This window comes from Acanthisitta chloris, unplaced genomic scaffold (genome assembly GCF_000695815.1).
Source record: "Acanthisitta chloris isolate BGI_N310 unplaced genomic scaffold, ASM69581v1 scaffold1634, whole genome shotgun sequence".
NCBI lineage: Eukaryota > Metazoa > Chordata > Aves > Passeriformes > Acanthisittidae > Acanthisitta > Acanthisitta chloris.
The window spans coordinates 33,696-60,870 of record NW_008669644.1 but is presented as its reverse complement, the minus strand read 5'-3'; the positions used below and the strand labels follow the sequence as shown (position 1 = coordinate 60,870).

At 36.3% G+C, this 27,175-nt stretch overlaps 1 protein-coding gene across 1 annotated transcript in view; it reads right to left on the bottom strand.

The window, feature by feature from the left end:
* LOC103800976 (solute carrier family 12 member 7-like) overlaps positions 1 to 27,175 on the bottom strand; it is a gene marked incomplete at its 5' end in the record, with an annotated part of 47,166 nt that overhangs the window by 1,086 nt on the left and 18,905 nt on the right. The window contains 15 exons of the mRNA XM_009073370.1: positions 1,612 to 1,626; positions 2,848 to 3,029; positions 5,049 to 5,165; positions 7,720 to 7,827; positions 9,446 to 9,577; positions 9,694 to 9,863; positions 10,139 to 10,334; positions 12,851 to 13,019; positions 15,204 to 15,308; positions 16,614 to 16,733; positions 18,684 to 18,782; positions 19,915 to 20,033; positions 21,634 to 21,808; positions 25,222 to 25,279; positions 25,958 to 26,056. Of these exons, the coding sequence (XP_009071618.1) occupies positions 1,612 to 1,626; positions 2,848 to 3,029; positions 5,049 to 5,165; positions 7,720 to 7,827; positions 9,446 to 9,577; positions 9,694 to 9,863; positions 10,139 to 10,334; positions 12,851 to 13,019; positions 15,204 to 15,308; positions 16,614 to 16,733; positions 18,684 to 18,782; positions 19,915 to 20,033; positions 21,634 to 21,808; positions 25,222 to 25,279; positions 25,958 to 26,056 (1,864 nt within the window). The remainder of the gene's footprint in view (positions 1 to 1,611; positions 1,627 to 2,847; positions 3,030 to 5,048; positions 5,166 to 7,719; positions 7,828 to 9,445; positions 9,578 to 9,693; positions 9,864 to 10,138; positions 10,335 to 12,850; positions 13,020 to 15,203; positions 15,309 to 16,613; positions 16,734 to 18,683; positions 18,783 to 19,914; positions 20,034 to 21,633; positions 21,809 to 25,221; positions 25,280 to 25,957; positions 26,057 to 27,175) is intronic.

Below are 27,175 nucleotides of genomic sequence, written 5' to 3'. Positions count from 1 at the left end.
AGGAATGCAACATCAAGATTACAGTATTTATATTGTAGAATACAAGGTTTTACTCATGCTCCTTAGGAAACATTACAAAATTACTACAAGCTGGTGAAGAAAATTCAGAAACACCACAACATTTTGAAAAAAATTACTAGTTTCTCATGTTGTAAGACTAAGGCAGTAAGCACTGAACTGAAATTGAGCCTCTCCCCTTACACTATCAATTTTAACTAATGTTTTACTTGCTGCATCTACCAATATAATAGTTGTAAAGTTCTGCACAAGAAGAAAAAAACGGCTAAGATTTCAAAAATGTCTTTATTTTAGTATCTATCTTGTATGATTTAGCTGTGTTTCAAAACAAAACAAGTGTTTCCTTACTGTTCCTAAGAACCTGCCATCTGCATGAAATTGGCCAAGACTGGAGTCATATGCAAAAGTGTGACAAAAACACCCAAGCTCTAACTTAGACTATTTAGCCAGAAGAGCTACTGCCCAAATGTAGATTCTTTACAAAAAAATTAAAAGGCATTTGGTTCTTCAGTTTAGTGGTCAGTGGAGATCACCTCTATCAATTTAATTGATTCTCCTCCCTACACTCAGCCCCCACAATTTTCTCCCCCAACAGAAAATGACATTTCAAACCTGAGTTTATCAATCCCTCCTGGGGGATATTCTATCACAGCAGTCATCTATCCCTAAGAACCAACTGTACAAAATCCATATATGGAACAAAATAATGCTTGAAGCTCAATTTTTCAGAAGCAGAACTGCAGCTTCAAAAGACCAAAGAACAACTATGAAGAGAGGCAAGAGTGTATAATTGTGGGGATGTACAAATATTGAAGCTGAAGCACCATCAAGCTAAAACCAAAATGCAGAGAGTAAATTTGTGATAACAGCGGGCAAAAATTCAGAACTGAAATAAAGGTTCACATTGTATACAATGTAAACTGGGGCTGACCAACACCATTTAGCCGTCAAGCACTGCTAGAACTGAAATCCTACAAAGCAAAGTAAGCTTCCTACATCTTCATAAGAAGCTCAATTCGTTAAACAGACAAACTGAAGAAAATGCTGAGCTCTGAAAAAAAGCAGAACAGTCAAGTGAGTTCCACCCAGGAGATGTAGTATCCCATTTTTGTATGCTGTCATACCCTATGTATGTCCAAAGTTATGTTACTTCTACACATGCATGGATTGGTAGAAGGCAGGCAAGAACTGACTTTTGATGACATGTGAAAGTTCCCTTTGTGAACAAATAATCCTTACTGTCTAAGTAGTTGTATCACAATGGGGAGCTATTTTTGCAGCATAATAATGCAGTTAATTAAAAAACTAAATATTACACTGGTGCAGAGTACTGTCAAGTACATTCTTACAGAAACTAAAACATGTTCTGTGTCTTATCGTGAATAGAAAGTTTATAACATTTAAGAGAACATTAACAAATCACAATGACGAATATTTTTCAGTGATATGTGCTAAATCACAGTATATTAAACAAGGAACAAAAGAATACATGCACTGCAAATTCTGATTTAGAAACATGCATACGATGCACAAGACTACAAGAACCAAAAGAACACAACCTATGTTGCTTAAGTGAAGTAAATTTAGACTTACAGATTTCCCCATTCGCTATGTGTAAGGGAAGCAAATGCATAGAAAAAAAAATTATGCCATCAGATACATTTTAATTCAACATTATGAAGATACTGCACAGGCACACAAAGTTTGAACTGCAATTTGTACCCCAACTGCACATCATAATTTTAAAATAATAATATTTGAAACCTGCATCTTGCACAGTTCTAAAGTAGTAACAGGAACTATTTCTAAGATATTAATGAAAAAAACAAACCCAAATAATTAAGAGCATAATGCAGCCCAGAACAATGCTTTAGGTCATAAGCAGGATGATTTTTTTGAATTTGCAAAGACAAATTGCTTCTAAAGAGCTCAGAGCAAAGCCACAACACAACTTAGGATTTTAAGACATTAATTTTAAATATGCCTTCTAACTCTATTGTCTACAAGCCCTATATTTAACATACGTTTCCTTTAGATACTAAGATTTCTGTTGACATCCACAGCTTTGCTCTGGTCATGTGCAGAAAAAAATTTAGGCTATGCTTCTAAGTGCATTCCTCCAGAAATCAGAAAAGATGCATGTGTTTGCTTAAACCACAGCATGAGGAAGCAAACAAGCTGATTTCTTTCTGTCATTCCTTTTGTGTCTACTACACTGGCTTGACACAGTAGCGCTTATCTATTTAAGTAAAAGACATTAAGGAATAAACAGGAAATTACTTAATCTAGCAAGACATACAGATTTGCACATATTTTATATTGCTTAAATTTACAGTATGAGGGCTGAATGTCCACTAAAATCCCCAAACAACAACAATAACAAAACCAACCAAACAAAAAACACACCCCAAAAAAATCCACCCACAACCAAAACCAAGTTAAATGTCTTGAAAGGTTATCTGCTTCCTTGGTACTCCCTCCAGTACAACAAAACACAGTAAATAAGATAAGGGTCATACATGGTCATTTGTTAGGAAGAAATAAAAACAAAAGTTATCATTAAGCATTTTAACATATATGCTTTCTGGTACAATCCAGAAGTTGAGCTTACAGGTTGAAGTCTGTCATATTTAAACTTCACTCACAATATGCTTCTGAATGGCTCTTTATACTCATTGTCCATGCTATTTTCATAAGGAATTTTAAATAAACCAGAATCTCTTAGAAAACAAGACCCAAAACAACAACATAAACAACCAAATGAAAAACCCCACACATTAAAATACACACAATGAAATACAGAACTCCAAACACCATGTGTATACTTACGGCTTCATGTTGAAAATATCCTTAAAACCAGACACATTTGAATCTTTGTGTTTATGCTTTTCTGCTATAAACTTTTCTTTAGTCCAGGTCATGTGCACTTTTTCTGGCACAGCAGCAGCCACACTTGCTTTGACTGCTGGAGTAGAGCGCGAGGCAGTGTTTCGATCATGGATCAGCTGGGCCTGGCCACAAAACAAACAATCACCCCAAGGTTCAGTCAAAAAGAACAACTGCAAATTATACATCATGGAATTTGGAAAAGGAATTCCACAGCAGTGGAACAAAAGAAGATACAGAAAAATGCACCTTACATTGTGAGACACTATACAAGACTGTTTTAACTTCAGCATGAAGTGAAACTGCTTGTAAAAATGTACTTATTTATTCCCATTTGCAGGATTACATCTGAGCTGGGACATTATTTTTGTAACGGACTAAAGTCAGGTTGAATCCCACCAGAGGGTACTTTATTAACACAGAGGTGTTTCACCAGTAAAAAACTTGAAAGCCATTGCTCTCATTGTTCACCAGTCACATTGTTATTTTCCCAGATACTGTTGTAAACATGTCCATTTCACATGCCTTTAGCTGAACTACCACATGACTCTCATGAGCCCAGTATGGGATCAGCGCTGGATTGGCTGAATTGAAGGCTAGCTATAGATTTAGATTATTAGCTTTGGTTATTTATGCATGCAAGGGCATATCACATAACAAAATCTTATCAATCCAACCATGAAGAAGCCTTCTCTTCCCTTTTAATAGCAGAAACTCAACTTCAAGAACATAATATTGTTCTTCCCATATGTATATGCACTTTGCTGTTCTCCCTTTTTCATTTCACAGTACCTTAGACTCTTTAACAGTTCTGAAAGCTATTCAGAGACTTGTTAAATCATGAGTTGAAGCTCCTATTCTGTTTTGGAGCCTCAGATATTCACGTTAGTTATGGTCATGTCCCTTCACACATGTGATGATGCAGAAGAATCAATTTCATTCAAGGTCACAATGAAAAGCATGAAGAAAACTCAAGAAGATGAAAATATTACTTTTGATCTCTGAACAGCAATTCCTCTAGTGGTTCAACAAACTATAACTGCAGCTGGTTTTAAATGCCTTTGAGCTTCTGTATATTCCCTAAATTATTTCCCTGTTCCCTATCCTTGAGGATTCCCAAATCCTAGAGTACAAATCTGAGGTTCACATAACTGCCTATTTGTTTGACAGCTTTCCTGTGCCCACAGACGATTAAATCATGAGTCAAGACAACTAATCAGAAGTTACTACAAAAATACAGTTCTGTCATGAGAATGAAAAAAAGCTAACAGATCCTTACCAATACAATAAATACCACGCAGTAGTATCCAATGAACTAAAATTTCAAACTAACAACTGTAAGATGAGTTCAGTACAACTATGCTTCAATGGAAGACAATTCACCATTTTTAGAAAGACAGTGAGGACAAGAGTAATTCTGGACCTATAACACGCGTTTATAAAAATGCAAAGACAACAAAAGCACATTTTTATTAGTGCTATTTTGATACCAGATTAAATACATGAAACACAACACGTTCTCATACTCCAAGAAGAAAGGGAACACAAACATAGATAGCACTTCTACAAACTAGGTTACACATCTCAAGATATGAGCAACACTTTAAGTGCACACTAAGAACTGCTGATTTTATCAGTCCATTTCCTTTCAATCTCACCATGCAGAATGCAGTAACCACATTTAGGGTTAATAATGGCTTACAAATAAGCCTAGAAATCTCCTTAAAACACCTAAAATCATCAATATGATCTCTGAGAAGCTTCAGTGCTTCAATACAAAGGAAGTCAGTGGTTTGTGAAAGCATGAAATATGCTTCTTAATGAAACACCTTTTTAAGAGAGAAAAGGCAGAGAAATATCTTTGCTTCTGGCTCTTAAGAAAAACAGGCACTCTCAGAAATGTGTTCCTCTTACAGAAAATAAGTATGAGAAAGAGAATGTAGTTCATGTCACAGAAGCATCATCTAGAGAAAAAAATACAGGGTAAGATAATGAACTTTGAAAAACAGAAAAATTAAAATTTATGAGTAACTGCTTCATAACAATGAATGATCAAGTTGTTCGTGTGTAGTTCAGTTTGCAATAGTGGCACTTCAAGTGTTGCAATGGGAAAATTTGTCTAGCTAGCACTAACGTCCAACTACCTCCTCCTCTTGATAAACATTAGGCAGCAGTGCCTGGGCATCTTGGCCAATGGACAGTGGACTGGAGTAGCTTTTTCTTCTGATTGAGCCTCGAGACTCATTAGTGATGCTCTGAATCTGGGATAAAAAGGTTACCAATGACAGAAAAAAAAAAGATCTACAGAAAAAAGCAGATGAACATATTACTCTTCATTTAAATAGACTGGATTTGGTATCGGAGGTTATGGGGCTCTTTTTTGAATGTTTAACAGTTAGTTATGAAGTCTCTTTACAGACATTTGCAAATACACAAAGCCAATCCAATCCTTTAGTCTATATCAGAACCTCAAATATTCACTTGTTCTGAGGGTCACATCCCTCCATGTACATATATATTCTGTTTATTCTATTCAATTACAATCAAAATATGAAAAAAATTTAAGCACATGAGAAAGCTACTTTCCAACTCTAAAAATCAGTGAGGCAAAATCTATAATTGTGCTCCTCACCTACATGTACCCAGATTTCTCCCACTTATCTAACAGCACAACTCAACACAATGTAGTGGTGGGATGGATTATTACCTTCTCACAGGTCCCACTATCTTTGCCTGACCCAACAGTCATTTAGTCAGGATTAGTCAGGGAAAGAAGCTAACAGCCACCAGAAAGGGAAGCAAGGAAATGAAGGAAGTGTTTTCCTTCACCTTTGTAGCACTATTGACAAAAGTCAAATAAATAAATGTTTGGCAGTTGCACCTAAGTTTGCCTATCTTATGCTTTGGAGGCACATGTTATATTTACACTTCCAATAGAAGCAAATCAACCAAGTTTCTAAAAAAAGGAAACAAAAATCCACTGAGTCCCTAACCTCCATTTCTACAAGAAAACCCAAAGGCAAGATCAAATAAATTCCATTTTAAAAGTGCCACATAAAAGGAGGGTGAGGGACAAAAACATGCCTATGAGGGAAACAGCAAAAGAATGCTGCACAAAACCATATTCTCCTTTTTGAGAAGGTTTGAGTCTTGTTTGAAGCACACAAGAACAAAAGTGAGGTTACTCATCTTGGTGGTAACAGGAAACCAAATTACACTCATGTTCAAAACTGGAATGAGGTTATATTTGAATGTCTGGAGACATAATGAAAACAAAAGCAATACTAATTTGAACTAGTGATACTAATGAGAGAAATGTTTTGGCTGCCATAAATAAAAAAAAACTGGAGGGAATGGCTCAGCTCATTTTAAGAGAAGATGAACAGATTAGGAAAGAGCCTGCCACACTGAGTGCATATACTCAACCTGTCACTCCAGAGGAAGCGAAGGCTTAACTAAATCACATTTTCTGATGAAAATACAAAAGAACAAGGTAGGTTTAGATACCCTAATCGGAAACAGACAGGTATCACTTTTATTTTTGGACAAGGCAGGAATTAGGCACTAGAGGTTCTTGGAATTATCGAGGATTTTACTTCAGACCATGAAATAAATTCAATGGTATTCTGAACATCTCAGCTTTTACCCTACCTGATATGAAGGAACAAGCTGAAGCTGTAATGGTGATTATTTCAGATAAAAGTGAGCAGAAAAGAAAGAAAAATATATGGAGAGGGGGAATAGAAAGAAAGAAAAACTTTCACACAAACAACACTCTGAAGTATAGTCCACATTCCAACCAACTCAGAGCTGAGAAGAAATTCTTTTGTCTACTCTGCAATTTATATGCTATAGACTACAGCGTATTAGGTCCTTGGGCTACTTCTAAAGTATTTGTGTGGAAGTTAAATCCTTAGAAATCTACAATATGCAGATTAATCACTCAAACTCCACTGGAAAAATACTACTGTTCCCTAAAGAAACAATAACTCTGAATAAGGGGTACAGAGAAGTTTCCTTTTTTACTGCAACGAGGTTAGGCAGGCTCAAATCAAAAGAAAACTACCACAACATGGATAAAGAGGATTTACAGCAGCACACTGAGGAACCTCCAAAAATTCATGTGAAGCGGAAAAAGGAATACAGACAGAAGCGGGAGGTGGGGGGAACTGAAAAAACCAAACTGCTTGGACTTACAGGATTAACACCAAAAAGGCTTAGGACAAAAATAAGTTACCATTATCAGTACACGGGAAAAAAAGCCACAAGAAAAAAAATTAGCTATTTTACAAATTAACAGTTAAACACAGTAGAGATATGTAAGTTATTTAAGTGAAGCAAAAGCATTTACTACCATTTATATCACTAAAAAGATGATACAACTAGGGACTTGGTTTAATGGTGGACTTGACAGTGTTTAGTTATTTGTTGGACTTGATTTAAAGATCTTTTTCAACCTAAATAATTCTATGACTCTAAGACCAAATCATAATCAAAGCTAATCAGTCAATCTGCATAATCATGAACCTTAGCTACTGATGTCAAGTTTGGAAATGCTCTGAATATATTCCACACTGACGCTCAAATGTTCTGTTTATTAATACTTGCATTCATCTTAACAAGAACAGGAAAACTCTCAACATCTGTTCAAATAAGAAATTATTTCTTTCCCCACATTACTTTAACCTTGCAAATGAAAGCTGTTGTAGAGAAACACAATGCAATTATGAAAATCTTTGATTAGTTAGAAACTGATTAGAAGCCACAGCCAAGAAAGAGTACTTTCAGAACATATTGCAAAGCCAAAGTCCTTACCTCCCTTTCCCTTTCATTCTTTGATAGCTGCATCTGCTTCAGCATCTGAGATCGCTGTTCCATCATAAGTGTCTTCTCATACGTGAATGCAGAAATATCATTTTCAAACTGCAGAAGAAATTGGCATTAGAAACACCAGAAGTACTATTTAAAAGAACAACATTTAGAAAGTGTGCCACATTCACTCCTGGATGTATTTATGGCATTAATCCCAAGCACAGAACTGATCAATCATTTCTACCTCATTTTTAAAACTCAATCTTCAAACAGCAATTTCATACAGTGAACTATCCTACTATATATTATTGTGATTTTACCTAAATTTTATGTACTTGGGACAGACATTCCAGGATAATGTTACAATTAGGCTGCAGAAGTGAGAAAGGGTTGAAAGTACTTATTTAAACTGGGTCTGCATTGCTGCCACCTGAGCACATGTGCACACATTTCCTTAAAAAGTGCCTAGAGGCACAAAATAACACATTGCCCTTTCACCAGGGAGAAATGTTCACAAACAGAAGCAATTATGAAGAAATTCTGGCATGTATTCTCATACTGGCTCTAAACTAAAACACAATGTAAAAACCTCTAGCAGTCATCTGTGTTATCACTAACTTGTAAAGTGTCTCTTACATTTCGGGAGATTCTCAGGATTAAATATTAACCACATAGTAAAAGAATAACTTGTACTTCCTATACTGTCTTCTGCTCAAAAATCTAACCAAGGCTGAGTCTTTTTACAGCACTCTGTTCTTTCAACTGCACATGCCACAACACTTTAGACTTACATAGTTAGCACTCCAAGCAGAGAACAATAAAAGAAACAAAAGGATCTACCTTACTTCCTAGTTAGAAATACTAACCAAATTTTTCAAAAGTAGTTTTTTTCATAAGTAATTTAAAATTATTCTTAAAATTTGCTTTATGGCTGATCAGCATGATAAATCTTTTTAATTGGTTTTGGTCATTCTAGGAACTAGTGGGAGTAGAAGTTTTGAACCAATGGACTCCTCTTCAAAATGAGCTTAAACATTTAGGGGTTTTGGGGGCTTTTTGTGCATCTTACTTTGGACTTATGCTATTCACCTTTGAGTGCTGGAAATTAAGTCCTTAGTTGACAAAAAAAGTGGGTCTAGACAGCTTTAGACCTTTCTCTGCAACAGTTTATCACCCATATTTTAAAAAGGAAAAAAAGTTACAAAATTAATTTTGTCACTATTTGACTTGTGAATCTGTAACTATATAGTTTTGCTGTTCAATGCTGACTGAGGTTGGCAATACCAAAAGTAACTGACATTGGAGCCTAGGGATTCCTTATTCCAGGGAGATATTGATACAGCAGTTGGAGACACAAACATGTTCACCCTCTCTCACATCAGATATCATGGCTTATTTAGATTAAGCACATTAAGCTTTCCATTTCAATGTCTGTTTTTTCATCCCTGAATCAACTATCTCTATGGACTATTCCTCATAAATAAAGTAGGCATTAACACATCAAAACAGCTCAAAACCTAATGAAAAAACCATTAAAACTCACCACTACACACACTAGCATTGTGACACAATAAGATAATGATGCTTTACAAAACTTCTTGTTCTTGGTGGGACTGCAGTCTTTCCCTTTGTATATTTGGGCTAATATCTCTTCATGTGAAAAAAAGCTAAATCTCTTTAAACTAAAAGATTAGTCCCAGTTGCACCTTAAAAATATGTAGTAACATACCATTTCAACAACCTCCACTTCAGCATTCAGTCTAAGATGGTATAAGAACATCTGAAGATCCTTCTTCATTTGAATGCTATTATCATCCATTTGAGCGACAGTGAAGATACGCATTTTACATTTTCTCCAAACCTACCAAAAAGATACATTACAACTGTTTGTAGCACTGTGATTGCTATCCCCTTGCATGATTCTAACAAAGTGAGAGAGTACTTAATGAAGTCCCAGCCATTTTCTGTTGTCCTTGCCTTGTGCTGTCGAAGGAGGAAAGGCAGTAACATCAGCATACCACCATCATGAACAATCCACCACACATCTATGTTTCCTTCAGTAAAACGTTCTTGATTTGTTGGAAATAAGTCAATGTTTTTAGCCACCAAAAGCGCTTGCTGAGCTGCTGTTGTTTCTCGTACAGTATCTGCAAGGGAAAACAAGATATTTAATCAAGAACTTGAAATTTTCATTCATAGTTTTTGTTTTAAATTTAAAGGCTTCTGCTGAGGCAAAAGAGGAAGAAGAACAAGCAAAGCCAAGGTCTAAGAGGTCTGAGAAAACCCACTCCAGATAAAATCAGATGTGGGGAAATAGTCAGTTGTCCACCAGATGCTCTATATCACATATCCTCCACATAGCAAATACATTAGTTACATAGTTGTATTACAAATGCATAGGAGAAAGTCAATAAACACATACCAACAAAATTTTTCCATGAGAAACGATTTTCTGTCTGCTTCCATGACTGTGGCCATGCCATCAGGACTGTGTTGTGCTTCATCCCTCCTAGACCAGCTGACTGAATCAAGTAGGATATTCCATCTCTGAAGTTAGGAGACACCACAATCTGGCAAAATCCTTTAGTCTTTTCTACTCCCATTAAGGCCTTAACATTCTGTAAAAGGAAGATTGTGCGTGGGAAAATAAAATCATCAACACTGATGATAAATACCAGGAGTAACAGCACTAATAATAGTAAAACATTATCAACAATGCAGAACCAACATCAAGAAATGACTAATTTCAAAAGCATGAGTATTATTCCATGAAAACTAAAGCTCCAAACACAACCTCCCCTAAAAGACACCATACACAGTTTTTTATTATTTTAATTATTTAATTATTCAGCCTTTTATTTCCACAGAAGAATGAACGAGACATGACTGAAAACACATTGATAAAGAGCAGTAAAGTAACACTGCTTCAGGTAAAGTCAAAATAAATTAAAAAAAAAGAAGGTTCCTAAAACATCTTTGACATTAAGAGACTGGTTAGTTGATCAGCTCCAAACATGGAAAAACTGATGTGCAGGAGACCATTGGAATCACTGTCTAAGTAATGACAAGACTAATGACAAGATAAATAGACAAGATTAAATATCCCACACCCTTTCAATTTCAAGATGGCTCCTCTTAATTTAAACACTGACAAACATGCAGACACATAACCAAGTAGTTTAAAAGAAGCATTCAAAATGGTATCAAGGTTGACTAGGGAACATCAGCTTTGGTGTTAACTATTCCTCTGATGAAATAACTTTAAAAATCCCATCATATTCAATGAACTTCTGTGGGAGGTCAGCATGGTTTCACATCAATATTTGGAGTTTTAGAAGCACCAAAATTCCTGTCAAAGATCATCAGGAACAGATTTCATCAGAGAATGCCTGGCACTCAGTGTGGCTTCACATCAGAAACCCTGCTTAGAAGACAAAAAAGTCTTCAGAGGACTTGTTAGCAAAGCTAACAAGTCTGTCTGTGCAAATGATATCAGGGCATATCAGTTTAAATAGCTGCTCTTTTCTTTTTAAAATACAGACAGGAAAAATCTTTGATTTCCTACATGTCTCCTAGAAACACTTTCTAGTGTAAATCTTCCAGAACCAATGAGGCCTCCAGATGCTCAAACTTTTACAATTAATCTTCATTTCCATTTTAAAAGGAATAGGTTCCTGAATGACACCAGGTCTGACTTTCTGAAGAACCCATGGATCAGGCCTCCTTTAAACGCATTCCCTTTTATTCTCTCAGAAACATAGTTGACTTTACGTTAAGCCAACTACAGGTAACGTTTCAAGTCCTCAAGGGTAAACAGTTTCTGTTTAAAGGAGTTTTTCATTTTATTTCATAGGTCGATTTTGTATTCTCTGTCTTGTTTTCTACTTACACATGTTGACAGTAACACCTTAATAACAATTACTTTCACAATATATCATTGTAGACTTTTCCCACCATGTTTTCAAGCTAACTGCTCTCCTGGAGCCTATTCATGCAATATCACATAGGCTTTATACTTTGCTATTTTAAAAACCACTGTGGCCAAACCTGAATACTAAGAGGGAGGAGAGCAAAACTGTGAAAAAAATGGTTAGCTTTGTTAAGTCCATTTCAATATCTCCAATGCTCATCTATTTTAAAGATACCAGGTCTGAATAAATCACAGGTGTTTTTACACAGCTTTGAACATGACTTGGATCACAATAGTAGACTCTTTTGAACAACACTGAAGAAATCAACAAATTTTGAAGATAAAATGGCAATCAAAACATACTTTTGAAGGTTTTATTCAATAAAATACAGGAAATATGGTATTTTCTCAAAATGTTTCCCCACTCCATAAAGTTAGATGTAGGAGAGTTTGCATAGGTAAGCAAATACAGTAATTATTATTATAGAAACATTCAAATTAAATTCACTTGTTTGTAAGCATAGTTACATGTCATCTTAAATGATATGACCACTTAAAACTTTTCCCTACTTCATCCTACCTTATCTCGAGATATGGGATAAACAGGAAAGGAAAAAAAAAAAAGAGAGAAAGAAAGTAAAGGATCTCAAGAAGAATGCTGTTTACAGTTTTCCAACAAAGACTACTCCTAATCCTAACTCTGCTATGTAGAAAATCACATCATGAGGATGATGTTAATCATGGCAATCAGGGGAAGTCCCTGAGTACTTGAAATATAACTCCCAATTTTAAAAAGGGGAAAGCAGAAGACCCAGGAACTACAGACTGGTCAGCCTCACTTCTGTGCAAGATCATGGAAAGTATGCTAAGACACATGGAAAAAAGAAACGTGTTTTCCTTATAAGGTAATTTCTTAAAATTCCATCACTTGTGTTTTTTTCAAGAATGCAATTTGATTGTAAGCCCAGGGCTCTCAGTATTAAAGAATATAAAAAGCTAAGATATGTCAGTATTGTCTCATCCTATTGGAAAATTTTATAAAACATTTTGCTACATACATCAACCTATTCTTTTTATACAATCATTGACTGTGCTGATAGCAAAAATAGATGCTTTATTCAATATTTTACAAGTCTGTTCTAAGTCAAGACATGAATTATCCAAACCCAGATGCACCATTTAAATGCTAATGTAAATTACAAGTATTTGCAAGCTTTTACATACCTCTTCAGCTTTATGAGTTTCTGTACATTTATCTAAGTAGACTCCCTCAAGCACAGAGCCCACAATAGTCAGTCCTTTACCAGCCTTCAACTGAGAGGTGAAAGAAAGCAATCTTGGGTGTTTCACTAACTGCTCGTTATCCAAGTTTAGTAAGACCAAAACTTGTGGCCTGGGGGGGAAAAAAAAAAAAAAAAAAAGTTAAGCATATACACAGATTCATAAGTAAGGAAGAATTGGAAAATTAAAATTAACAATTACTCAAATGCAGATTAAGTGCTTAATTCAATGGAAGACAGTCAACTATTAATCAAGGAAGCAATAATTTGCAATAGCAAGAACACTTCAGGTACAAAGTAGCTACATAAACCAGCATACCATCCTTCTGAAAAGCTCCATTAAAGAACAGTTTTACTCAGAAAATTATTGAATCTAAGTTACCACCCTTCCAATGTCATCTAGTGCAACCTGCTACGTGAAATGACTTAACATTGAATGCACATCACATTGTTTACAGCTCCATCCAGCTGGATCTTGAAAACCTCCAGAAAGAGATTATATCACATCTGGTAACCTCTTTAATGCTTCATTATTTTATCATGTTCTGTGTCTCCTACCATATACTGCTGTAAGGAGTCTGACTATCTTCTCAGCAACCTTTCAGGTTTTGGACAGTTACTAGCCAGTTACAATAGCTTTTATGCTCCCTTTCAGCCTTCTCCAAGCTGAATAAGCATAACTTCCCTCAGCCTCTCCCCACAGGAGATATGTTCCTATGTTCCAACTATCATCTCTGTCGTCCTATCCTGAACCCACCCCAGCTTACTGCTGTCATTCCTACATTAGGGCACCTAAACCTGGATGAAATATTCTAGATGTATTCTAGTGAGTGCTGAACAACAAGGAATATTATCACCCAATATATTTACTTCTTAATGTACTGTTTGTGTTCCTGTTGATATAGTTCATCATATCACTGCCAAGACACGCTGCTGGCTTCCTACCTACTGGGAACCACAGGTCCTTTTCACCAGAGCAGGTTTCCAGTCTTGTATTGCTACACTGGACATGCCTGTGCCAGGTACTGAACTTCGCACTTATCCTTCTGGATTTTCATGATGTTCTTACGGACCCATTCCTCAATCTGCACAGGTCTGTCCAAAACCCCTAACAATACTGATAGTACCCCAAGTTCAGTTTCAACTGCATACTAGATGAGGATGCATTCTATTTCCTTTAAATCAATATCCAATCTGTTTACTTTTCCCAAACCAACATTTTATACTTTTCCTATCATTGTTACAAATTCAAAATAATGACAAAGAGTAGGCACAAACCAGCACAGTTTAAGACATAACAAGATGGTCCAGTTCTAGCAATTACATTGACACAACAGAAGGCTAATTTGTTTGGAACTGAAGCAGTCAGGTATGTAACAGGAGTGTCAACACTACATTACATTGGTGCCTCTGAGATGCCAAGTTCATCAGAGGCAGAACAAAGGGTAAAATAATGCCATTACACTGAAGGGCAACAGAATATTGCATGTGTCTGCACCCAGGGATACTATCACTGAACAGTGACTATAATTGAAGCGTCACATTTAACAGCAATTCCTTTTTTGTGTGTTCCATTGATCAGAGTTCTCCTGATTTGCACTGCATTCACCAGAAGTGACAATGTGTAAATGTTCTTCTGATCTTAAATGTCAAGTAATTTTTGATGTTGGCTTTGAGAAAATTGGTAATATAACAAGTTAAAAAAAATTGCAAAAATAACAGTGGACATCTAACCTCGTTACATACAAATGGACAGCAATTGTGAGATTTTTGTTTTTACGCTATCTAAGCAATTTAGAAAGTGTTACTATTGAATGAAGCCATATGAAAAAAGACTGCCACAAAAATGAATTTAAACAAATAAAGGATCCTCTGTATATTTATACAACGTATTTCAGAGGGAACATATACAGAAGCAAAAAAACCCCACTTATGGAAATACAGTGTTTCTTTTATAGAGACAGACTCAAGGAAAGCTGTTCCTTTAAATCTGAAAAAAAATCTATGAATAATCAAACATTAAGATTCTTCTGCACTTTTGAAAACCAAGTCAACACCACATGGATTAAAGTTCAAGTTAGTTTGCCCATATTTCCAGCAAAGTAGATTACATGCTAACCATAAGTTGCATTCTACTGTGAGAAAATAATACTACTGTAATGACATCCTTGCCATGCCCAAGATAAAACTTTATTTTACTAGTGAATTTCACTTTGGCCATTAGCTTTACCAGTAGTATTCCCAACACATGTACATATTTCAAGAATTATGTGACCTTGGAAAACATAGGACTCTACCTCCAATTCTTGGTGTGAGGAGGACCATCTTCAACACGAAGCAAAGCATAGCGAGCTGCATTCAGGGACAGACCTCGGATTCCATCGCCCCATTCTTTTTCCGCTCTTTGGGATGCAGAAGAGATTCAATTAACAGGGTCCTTTTTATTTATACAAAATAAGTACATTTTCTCATGTAGGGGATAATGGGTGTAAAAATGATCTTTTTTTTTTGCATGAATGCATGAAAAAACCTTGTCTTGCAGGTTTGCTTGTGAAGCAGCTTCAGGTCCCTTCAAGGTAATTTTGTCTTAAGTATTTATTAATATTTACTATGGCCTATTTTATTCATACTTAAAAGCATTTTTGTAATTGTGAAGGCTACTTAAGCTGCCTTTTAGCACTAGAATGAGTAAGTGAAGGCTCCTTAAGAGGAATTGTTTTAAAGCAGCAAAATTAATAAGAGAAACTTAACTTTCTATGGATTAGCGTAATCTATCTTCCCCCTCAACACCACCACTACAGCCTTCTCCCAGGTAAGCCTAAAGCTCCACCTACCCTCCTGACCACTTTCAATCTTCCCCCATTTTCCAGTCCATTCTCTTCCAATATAAACCTATAGCGGCCAACCAAATAAGAACTGTTAGCCTCACACAGTGTTTTCTTTGTTGGAATTCTACTATGGCAAGGGGTCCATCTCCCTTGCCTGTCCTCCCTCTCTCTTATGTTCATGCAGCACACACTGATCATAATCACCTCTAGTGTTTGTATATGTTGTTTAGTTGGGGGGGTTTGGGTTGTTTGCTCTTTCAGTTTTCTTTGGTTTTTTTTCTGAATTCAGCATGTTCTTCAAGTCTCCTACAGGTAGCATTTCCTACAGGTGTGACTCTGTCTCTTGTCAAATGCATACAATGCAAAGTATGTTGCAATTTAAAGATTATCTAAGCCCTCAGAAAACAGACAATTTTCAGTGGGTGCTCTGGATTGTTCAGTATGATTAACTCTGTTTAGAGTTACTGGTTAACTTTAGCACTAAAAAGTGCTAAAGTCCACACAAAAAAAAAGTAGAGGTTTTGAGGTTTAGCACGAGATAATAATAATATAAGCGTTCTGTAATAGTTACTGCTTGATATTAAAAGGTGATGTTCCTGAAGCACCAAAATTTTACACCATCATCTCTGCTCCAGTGAAAAGTCTCCCACCCTTATTGGTTCATATTTTGATTAGTTCTGGCTGATGAGAAGTTTGGAACAGAGCTTCCAGAGAAATGTGAATCTGAGAACTTACAACCCTTAACAGAGACAGGATCTTACCTTGTTCCGAGGAATACTCAGACCTTTATTACTTCAGTTGTATCTATTTTATACAATAGGGCTTTTTGCTGAATGCTAAAGATATTAAATATAGGATAAATAAGATATATGGTCTTACCCTCTATATTCTATGTATTTGTATATACATCCTGCGATTAGCATGGCAATCAAAGCATAGTACCAAGAGCAAATGAACATCAAGGCAAGACATAAACTCATCCCCAGGAATGAAAGAGTCCTAAAAGAAACCATTTTTTTCCATTTTTTTAAATAGGCATGTAAATGTTCTACAAAGTCAATTTCTTATTTAAGTTAACTCCCAGAAAGCCCTTTCTTCATCAAAGGCCGTTTTATGGCTACTATAGAAGTAAAAATACATTTTACCAATTTCAGCTTATTAAAAAGATAATTACATTCTGAACCTTTGTGTGACATAAATAATACAAATGAATTAGATATAATAATAGATTTACTACATTTGTCAATGCTGAAACTCTATCAGTACCTCCAAGTAAGGTCAATTTCAAAACACATTGCTATCATTTACCACTGATTTGAATTTAAGCTAAAAAACATTCAAACAATAATAAACAACATTGTTACTCCCAGTAGAAATAGTAGTTTAAATTAAATTTGACTCATCAACTCTATTCTTCAATTCTGTTGCAGCCTGTTTCTTAGGCTATAACACAAGACATTAAAAGAGAATACAGAAAACAATTTTTCAAAGCCTATGAAGAAAGCATGAGTGTAAGCTGAAAAAATTACAGAAGTATGCCCAGACTAAAGTATATAAGCCTGGTTTGCCCACCACACTATTATTAGACAGATGCAAATCATCTCAGAATTGACAGTTTTGTGTATACTGTTAGTCACATACAACACCCCAAATTTCTTTTCAATTCACTTCCAAATTAGAGCTAGCTTTCCCAATATTGACACTAAGACCCAAGTTCTGTTTGGTACCTTTACTTTGTTTTTTTAGTACATGCAAGTATTGAGTCCAGTTTGAAACCAAGGGAATGCTTTCTACCTGTTCAGAGGACACCAATCTTGCAGTTTGTCTAAAAGAACAAGAGCTGCTTTTTCATGCTTTAATTAATCCAAGACTACTTTCACTCAAAAAATGAAAACCCACCCCAGTTCTGGCCAAGCATTCCAATACTGGCTTTGGCTAGAAGTAGGCACACAGTGAATCAGCTGGCTCACTGATCTCTCTGAGAAAAGCATAAACAGGAATTGTTGCCAAATATATTGTATTTGGAGAGTTAGGTGCCAAACTAATATGTGACTACTGAGAATATTAATGAAGTTTTATCAAAGCTGAACCAGCAACATTACATTTTCATTCAACTCTTTAAAAGGGAAAACAATAAGCAACTCTTACATCCTAGATTCAGGCCAGCTTACCTCCTAAAGGCTCTAGTCTTCAAGGTATTTCAGCACTAAAACTTCTCAACAGAATTACTGTTAATTAAATTATGTATTTTTAACATACAGTTAAAAAATAGTGAAGATATTTCCCAATATTAGTTTGAAATGTTTAAACTCTTCAGCCATTAAGAAAAAGACTAAACAAAAAAAATACACCCTCAACCTTTTGTATAATTGACCTTTACTGACATTGTCAGGTATCTGTCTACCTCAGTTATCAAAGGCAATGTCCAAAGCATATTTTAAAACTACTGATCATATTATTAATGAGCCAACTGATGTATATTGAATGAGATCATTTTTGTTCTGTAAAAGTTTGGGGGTTGTGTATTTTTTGCATAATGAAAACATATGTTTTTTGCAAATGCAACATTTTTTTTGCAAGTTAAACTGTACCAACCTTCTTGAACACTTTTACCAGTTCTCCTTAGCTATATATGTAAAAGACAGATTTTATGGGTTTTCACCCTCATTTTCACATGGTCAGAAGACCACCTGGCTTATAAACAATACAAAATGTCATCCTGTAACCCCTTCCCAAACCACCTACATTATCCACATGTTTTCATGATCACTGTTAATACTAGCATTATTCCAAACACATGAAAACAAATGTTGCTCTTAAAGTATTCACTGCATGAATCATAACTCATTTAAGTCAGAAAGGAGGTCTGGAGTTATTACTGCAATAAAATCAACAATTTGGGGCTGCATAGTTAGTCTTAACTCCTCTGAATAAAGAAATATTCCCTACCAATGGTAATACTTGAAACGAGGTCTCCAGTTGGGAGTCCGTAAAAGCGTCTGAACTGCACAAGCCAGATTTACAAACATATAGCACATAAGGAAAAACCTGTAAAGAAAAAAAAGAGCATTTACCAATAAATTAGCTGGACAGAGGTGCATTAAAATGGTAAACAAAATCAAAAAAAAAAAAGGATAGGAACATGTACATGTGCACTGTGTTCACAGTGGCCAACAGAACACAAGACAGAGTAAGATTACTTGTAGAATATTAGGCCTCAAAATATGATATCAGCATAATATAAAGCCTCAAATATTTCAGAGACAATGTAGCAAATAACTGTCATTCACAGTGTATTGTTTTTGGCTGGGACATTTAGTTTTCCTCATAGTAGGTCAGATGGTGCTATGTTCTAGATTTGTAACCTAAACAGTGCTGATAACTCAGGGATGTTTTAGCTCCTTTCTGGCTTTTTTTCTGTCCTGCCAGCAAATAGTCTTGGGAAGGGGACACAGCTGGCACATATGACCACCATGATACCCAATACTGTATGGTATGCTCAGCAGTAGCAGCTCAGGGAAAAGAGGAAGAGGGCAGAACATTCAGACTTAAAGGTGTTTGCTTTTCCTAGCAACAGTTAGTATGGGCGAAGCCCTTCTTTCCTGGAAATGGCTAAACATCTGCCTATTGTTTTCTTGGCTTGCGTGTGGAGCTTCTGCCTTACCTATTAAACTGTCTTTATCTCAAACCAGAAGTTTTCTCACTTTAACTCTTCCCATTCTCTCCCCCATCACACTGGGGGCAGGCAGTGAACAAGCAGATGTGTGGGGCTGAGCTGCCTTCTGGGGTCAACCCATAACACACATGGGATGAACTTCCAAGACAGTAAAATAAAATTCAGTTCATATCCTAAAATATCAAGTTGTTTTTTGTCTCCGTTAGATGCACTTGACCTAAAATAGCAGGAATTTTATTGTAAAAATCCAGTTTTGTAAAAAGTGAAACACATTTTTATTAGCATTCAAGAACTCTGTCATGGAAAAAGTTTTTTGTGCCTAGAAATTAGTGCCAGCCGAAACATTTTGTTCTTTCATATTATCTCCAGGATCAAATAGGAACACAATTTGCTAGAAAACAAAGTCTAGCATGTATTATTTCAATAAGAAAAATAATTATCTAGGTAATTTAAAATTAAAATACTATTTAGCTGAAGAACACAAAACACCACATTCATACTTACATTGAAAGAATTGGTGCTACACTGTCCAATGAGGCTATCAAAATTCCTATTTCACAAATACCAGCAGTGAGAAGTAGAGCCCAAGTTGGTTCTCCATTTGCTTTTCCATGACCAAATATCTAGTTCAATTCAAGTAAACAGTGAGATTAGGGAAAGCTGTTTATTATACGGTTAGGAACAATGGTGCAGATTGTGAACTAGCTAACTTAGTTCTAACTCTAACTAAAAGCAGGCATTAGTTACATAGGAAAATAAAGCACTCTATACTGCAAAAATCCAAAACCGAAATTGCAAAATGCACATTTCCAATATGAAAAATGTTTAATAAAGTAAGCAATGACTACATAACATTAAAGTTCTATTGCAGCTGCTGTTGAAACATTCTTAAGTAACTTAAAATCCACATGCATCAGAGATTTATGTACAATCTATAAAAAGCTAATATAGTTGAGGGCAGCATTTTTTATAACATAGAAATGATGTGTCAATTCAGTACTTATCCACATAACATTGACCTTTAAAGAGGCTTAGATGAGCCTATGATCCTGCACAGAGCCCTACCAAAATTTTTTTGCATGTGGTAATTTCCTTTGTGGAGAATTCTATCCAGATATACTGGTGATAGATGGCAAAATGCTTCGCCTGAATTTCCATTTATTCTCCTCCATATTCCTCCATTCAATTAATTATAGAGAATAAGTCCTCATTCATTCTCCATATCATCATCTTTCCTTAGCTTCCTGACATCCATCCATTTTCCTATCATTGTATTAAAATCCCCTTTTTTTCTGCACATGTCAGGTATTTTGTGGGCTTTTTTTCCTTAAACATGCCATAATCCTGTTCCTATATTATTCTTCATACATTCATTTCCTTGATTGCCCATGCAGCAGCCATATCACTCCAAAACTGCAAGCACATCTCAAATCCCTCTTTAAAAATCCTGCTTCTCTTGGATTCCCTTTCTCTCACTTCCCAAACCACGTTTTCTTTTCCTTCTGATTCTTCATTCCTTTCAAATCTAGTCCTGATAAGATGTAATCATACTGGCATCCTCTCATTCAGTACCAAATTTTTACTTCTCTCAATACAACACAGCATTTACAATTCATTGCATTACAACCCATTTCCATCGACAAGTCAAAGTCCACCACCACTCAGTCCTCTCACCCTAGCATACTCAGTGTATTTATCTCCTGTCACAGAAAGTCTTGCAAGTCTTAAGGTAAGCTTTCAAACTCCAAGCTTCACCACAGAAATGACAGCTCTGCTCTCCAGACAATATTATCCTTTGGAGTTTTATTTATTTATTTTAAACTCAAGTCTAGTCATCCAGATTCTGCAGAAGCAGCTCAGCCCGACCACAAATCATCTTTGGTTTGCCAGCTCCCTTCTTTCCTTTGAGAAAAATCTGATTTGAGAACTTCAGTTGTTAGTTGCTTCTTAGTTCACTTATTTCCATTTATGGAAGACTTATGTTCACAGTTTGGAATCACTAACTTCTATGTGTAAAAACAAATATAATTGAATTGCAATGCACAAAAATATTAAAGTTCAAACTTTGTCCTACAATAGCTTGATCTACTATTGCATACAAATAGAACTGAGCTCCAAATGTTTTCCTACAGCTCAACAGGAACAGCAGATGTAATGCCTCATTTTTTTTTGTCAAAATAGAAGCCACATTTGGAGCATTGTAAAGAAAAAAAAATATCTCACTTGAATAAACGGTACAATGCCATCTCTTGCAATGGCCTGTAACAGACGGGGTGCACCAGTGAGACTCTGCAGACCAGCACCACATGTTGAAAAGAATGAACCAATCACAATAACCCATGGAGAAGGCCAGGCCAGCGTACCAACCACTAGATTTCCATTAACTGCTTCTCCAAACCTTAGGAGAGAACATGGGAAACAAAAATAACAAAATCAAAACCAAACCATACAAACAATCAGTAATAACTTGTACCATAGCTACAGCACCCACATTTCAATCTTTCTGCACAAAAGCACCTGTTAACAATAAACACTGTGCTACAGTCTGCACTATGGCATTTCCCAGCCAACCAATCCCACTTTATTCTGCTATTTTAAAGAAAATATGTTATAATTGCTTCACATTAAGTGCTACCTCAAAGCAGACATGCTTGGCAAACTTTAGAGAATTAACAGCAATAGCAGAAGTACATATATATGCATCTTACAGAGCTTTGTGACGGCTAGGAACTAGACTGCAGAAGTCTGTTCTACAAGTAATACAGGTACAGCCTGGGGCATAAGCAGGAGATTTGCAAAACGTATTTCCTTTTCATGGTGTGACACTGACATATAGACAAGTAAACACAGAAATTCCTAGACAAAACCATCTCAAGCTTTCCGCATCTTCTGACTGTTGTGCTACCTGACGCAATTTTTTTAATACTATGACAAACAAGCAGGTGGAAGCCAGGAAGAGGTACTTTCAGTAGTTCTAAGTGTCCCATCCAATACTACTGCCCTTTTTATTTTTAGATTCACAGCTTTATGTTAATTTACAGATGACACCTGCAAGTTCTTCATCCCTCTCACCCTCTTTCAAACTGACTTTTTTGTTTTAAAAGCAAGTAAAATTCTTGTAGTTCATCTTACTTTTGCTAGCAAGCAGCTAAAATCAATTTTTTAAGACTACCTACACCTGTGATAGAATCATTAGTTTTTTTCCCCAGTGTTTTCAGGTTTTTCAAATTATATAACAGAGAAAAGAACAGGCTACAGAAATTAAATGCTTTCTGTCTTTTCAGACCTGCTTTTAAAGCAGGGTCAAGAAACACAGCTATCAGGCTAATATAATGAGCCTATGTTCAAATTCTTGCATATGCCCGAGCTTGGATGCATACTATTTTCAGCAGATAGGAAATCACACCCTTTAAAAATTATAGGAGAACAAACATATTATGCTTCAATGGCAACACTTACAGAGCTGTACATTTATTCCTAATTCAAATTCTAATGCCTGTGTTTTAATTAAACACGGCGTAGGAGTAACTTGAAGAGATGAATGGAACACTGAAAGCTACTTTTTCCCATGGCAGATACGACAATCATAATGAAAACCCAAACCAGTCTTTAAACAAGACTAAAATCCACACACTTTCCTGTTAATGATGGATTTCAGCCAAACAAGAACTGGCAGCACTGTAAACGAAATTTCATGGATTCAATGCTCTTGCTACAATGCATCCTGCTCTAGTGATAGATCACGGCTTGCAAAATTCCACATCCTTCTGCTCCCAGTAAATATCAAAGATGTTACTTTGAAAAATGTGAATTTATAGATATTAGCTTTGCATTAATTTCTAAGAATTAATTTACTATTTCTTCAGCAATTTGATTTGGTTTTTATATTTACTTTGAAAAAATTTTTATTTTAACACTAAAGCAGTGACACCATTTTAAAATAAAAATCACAGAATCACAGAATGGGTCAGGTTGGAAGGAAGCACAGTGGGTCATCTGGCCCAACCTCCCTGCTCAAGCAGTGTCATCCTAGAGCACATGGCACAGGATTGCACCCAGATGGTTACTGAATATCTCCAATGAGGGAGAATCTACAACCTCTTTGGGAAACCTGGACTAAAGCAGTGACACCATTTTAAAATAAAAATCACAGAATCACAGAATGGGTCAGGTTGGAAGGAAGCACAGTGGGTCATCTGGCCCAACCTCCCTGCTCAAGCAGTGTCATCCTAGAGCACATGGCACAGGATTGCACCCAGATGGTTACTGAATATCTCCAATGAGGGAGAATCTACAACCTCTTTGGGAAACCTGGTCCAGTGCACAGTCACTCGTAAAGAAGTCTCAAGCAGTGTCATCCTAGAGCACATGGCACAGGATTGCACCCAGATGGTTACTGAATATCTCCAATGAGGGAGAATCTACAACCTCTTTGGGAAACCTGGTCCAGTGCACAGTCACTCACACAGTAAAGAAGTTCTTCCTCATATTCAGGAGGAACTTCCTGTGCATCAGTTTCTGCCTGTTGCCTCTTGTCCTATTGGTTGGCACCAACAAGAAGAGCCTGGCTCCATCCTCTTGACACTCTCCCTTCAGATACTTAGGGATATTGATGAGGTCCCCTCTCAGTCATCTCTTCTCAAGGCTCAACAGGCCCAGCTCCCTCAGCCTTTCCTCATAAAAGAGATGCTGCAGTCCCTTGATCAACTTTGTAGCTCTCCACTGGACCTGCTCCAGGCGCTCCAGATCTCTCTTGTACAAAGGAGCTCAAAACTGGACACATTACTCCAGATGCAGCCTTACTAGGCTGAGGGGAGGAACAGGATCACCTCGTCAACCTGCTGGCCGTGCTCTTCCTAATGTACCCGAAGATACCACTGGCCTTCTGGGAAGAAGGGCACACTGTTAGCTAATGGACAGTTTGTTGTCCACCAGGACACCCAGGTCCTTCTCCACAGAGCTACTTTCCAGCACATGAGTGCCCAAGCTGTACTGGTGCCTGGGTTATTCCTCCCCAGATGCATTTGCCCTTGTTGAATTTCAGAAGGGTCTTCTCTGCTCATTTATCCACCCTGTTGAGGCCTCTCTAAAGGGCAGCACAGCCTGTAGAGCCACTCATTCCAGTTTTGTATCATCAGTGAACTTGCTGAGGAGGCACTCTGTCCCTTCATCCAAGTTACTGATGAATAAATAAAACAATATTGGGCCGAGTATAGAGTATGGGGGGTCATCACTACTGACAGGCCTCCAACTAGACTCTGTGCTACTGATCACAACCCTCTGGGATCTGCCATTCAGCCAGTTCTCAATGCACCTCACTGTCCACTCATCTAACACAGTTCTTGAGTTTGCCGATGAGGATGCTGTGAGAGACAGTGTGGAAAGCCTGTCATGATTTCATGCTGCTGCTTGTATTAGGTTTGATTAGAATCAAGCTTTTAACTTATGGTTTTCCTTCTAGACTAATGAAATGAGTTGTCTCAGCATCAACTCCATCACCTTTCAAACAATATCCCAGTGCCACTGCTTCATCACCAAAAGCAAACCCAGGCCTCAGTAGAAAAGAGAGCCAGACACCAGCAAGAAAACAAATGTGAAACCTAACAACAGTTTCATTTTAGTCAACTTATCTTTTCCTACAGAAGAAGTTTATCAAAACCTGGAGATTCTATTCATACTTATTTCTATTACATTTACTCCTTTCATGCTTCATATTGTGCCTTAAACATTATCAGGCAATTACATGGGTGAAAACTGACACAACATATCAGTTGTAGATCAGGAGTTAAGTAGAAGTTGAATATGACTTACTTATCTCTTAATATCACACCTTCTATACATGCACCGAACAACACTATACAGGAGAGATCTGTTACTGAGACTGAAGGAAGATTACACTACACATAATCACATAGAGAAACCCCACCATTTTGGACCTAATTATGAAATTAAGATATCCATCATAATGAAGTGTGTGTATTGCATGGCTGGTTGATGTTTTTGTGGTTGGGTTTTTTTTAATTCCTCCCTGCAATAATATTTTAATTTATGTTCTCTATGACTGTATTTGATACCTAGCTGACCTGTGAAGTATTGCAGGTAGCCAGTTCACACATCATGCAACAGAACAGGTATTTTCTTATACAACTAAGCATTTCTGTTCTCTAGGTTTTGAAGGACTGACAACTTCTATTGCTGGTAGTTTGCTTTAAGACTGGGTTATACTGAGTCTAACAACAATCTGCCAACTGAAGCATGATGCTAAAAACCTCTACATCACTTAAGTATAACATCTCTCTTTTTCTTGGAATTTGAAGCACTAGTAGAATATAGAATAGATATATATATATATCTATTTACACATAAAATTTGTGATATATTATTACTATTTATAAATAATACTTATATTTGAGATAAATATAAAGTATTTCTTTTCAGATTAGATTTCATTCATTTTACACTCAGGCAGCTCTAAGGACTTTTCAATGAAAAACTTATACTGTTATACCCACAGAATGCAGACTAGGAAAAAAAGGATAAAGGATACAAATAAAAGACGTAGTTGAAATAGCCAAGATTGTTCCAGTAGGAATAGATTTCTGAGCATCCTTTAGATCTCCAGATCTGTTTGAACCTGCCATAATACCTTAAAAAGAGACAAAATTTATGTCATAAAAGCAATAATAATTCCATGTAAATAACTCACAGAATAGGAACATTGAACTTCAAGCCTGATTTAGCACAGAATTACCAATGAAGCAGGCTACAGAAGTGTAATATAATCCTGCACAAAACCTCAATTTATACCTATCTTTTATTCAGAAATTTGTGTAAGTACCCATTGTTTTGTAAACAAATTCCATAAAGTTCAGTAAAATGATAGAAAAAGAGAAAATACTTTTCAAGCATAACCTTAGAATCATTCTTGAAATGAAGAAATATAAGGCAGTAGCAAAATGTTGGGGATAGATGTTATAAAGTAGTGGGGATTTAGCAATTGTACCCAGTGTGACCAAATGCACTAACTTTCCACTAAACAGACCATCACAGTAATTGCAAGCAAATCAGTAAACTAAAGAATAAAAGCACAGAAATAGAAAAGAAACAAACAGGCAGGAAGAAAGAGAACTGGTAGAAAAATCACATGTACACAGCCCTGTTTGAATGTAACAGGAGAACAAAAGTGTTTTCTAGCACATACTGTGACAGAAGGGAAAAAAACCATACAATAACTGACTAATTCTGCCATCTTTCCTGGAACTGCCCTGACCACTGGAGGCAAAACTACAGAAGCTAACGTAAAGATGTTTCAGTGCAAAAACATTGTCAAATTCCATGGAATGAAACCCTAACCACAGGTTCGGATATCATAAAATCAGTCTGAAGTAAAGAAATGGGAACATTAAACAAGAATACAAAGGGACACTTCCACTTGATATTACACTAGCAAACATTGCTGCTACTTTTTATTGCAGTTCTGTTCTGTTACTTGATATTAAAATTGCTTCAGCTGGGACTTATGAAGAAAAATGTGTCTGGTTGTTTCGATCATGTGCTGAGGAAAATGAAATACAAGTAATCTAACCTTTAAGCTTCACAAAAAAGTCTCCAGAGTTACAGTGGCAAAAAATATTGGATATTTAAACAAATCCCAGGCAGTTAATGGCTTGAATACCTGAAACAAACATGTTAATATTAAACTGTTCTCTCATACCTTTGAAGATTGAAATATTATAAAGGTATGCATCTTATTTTGAATAAGCAT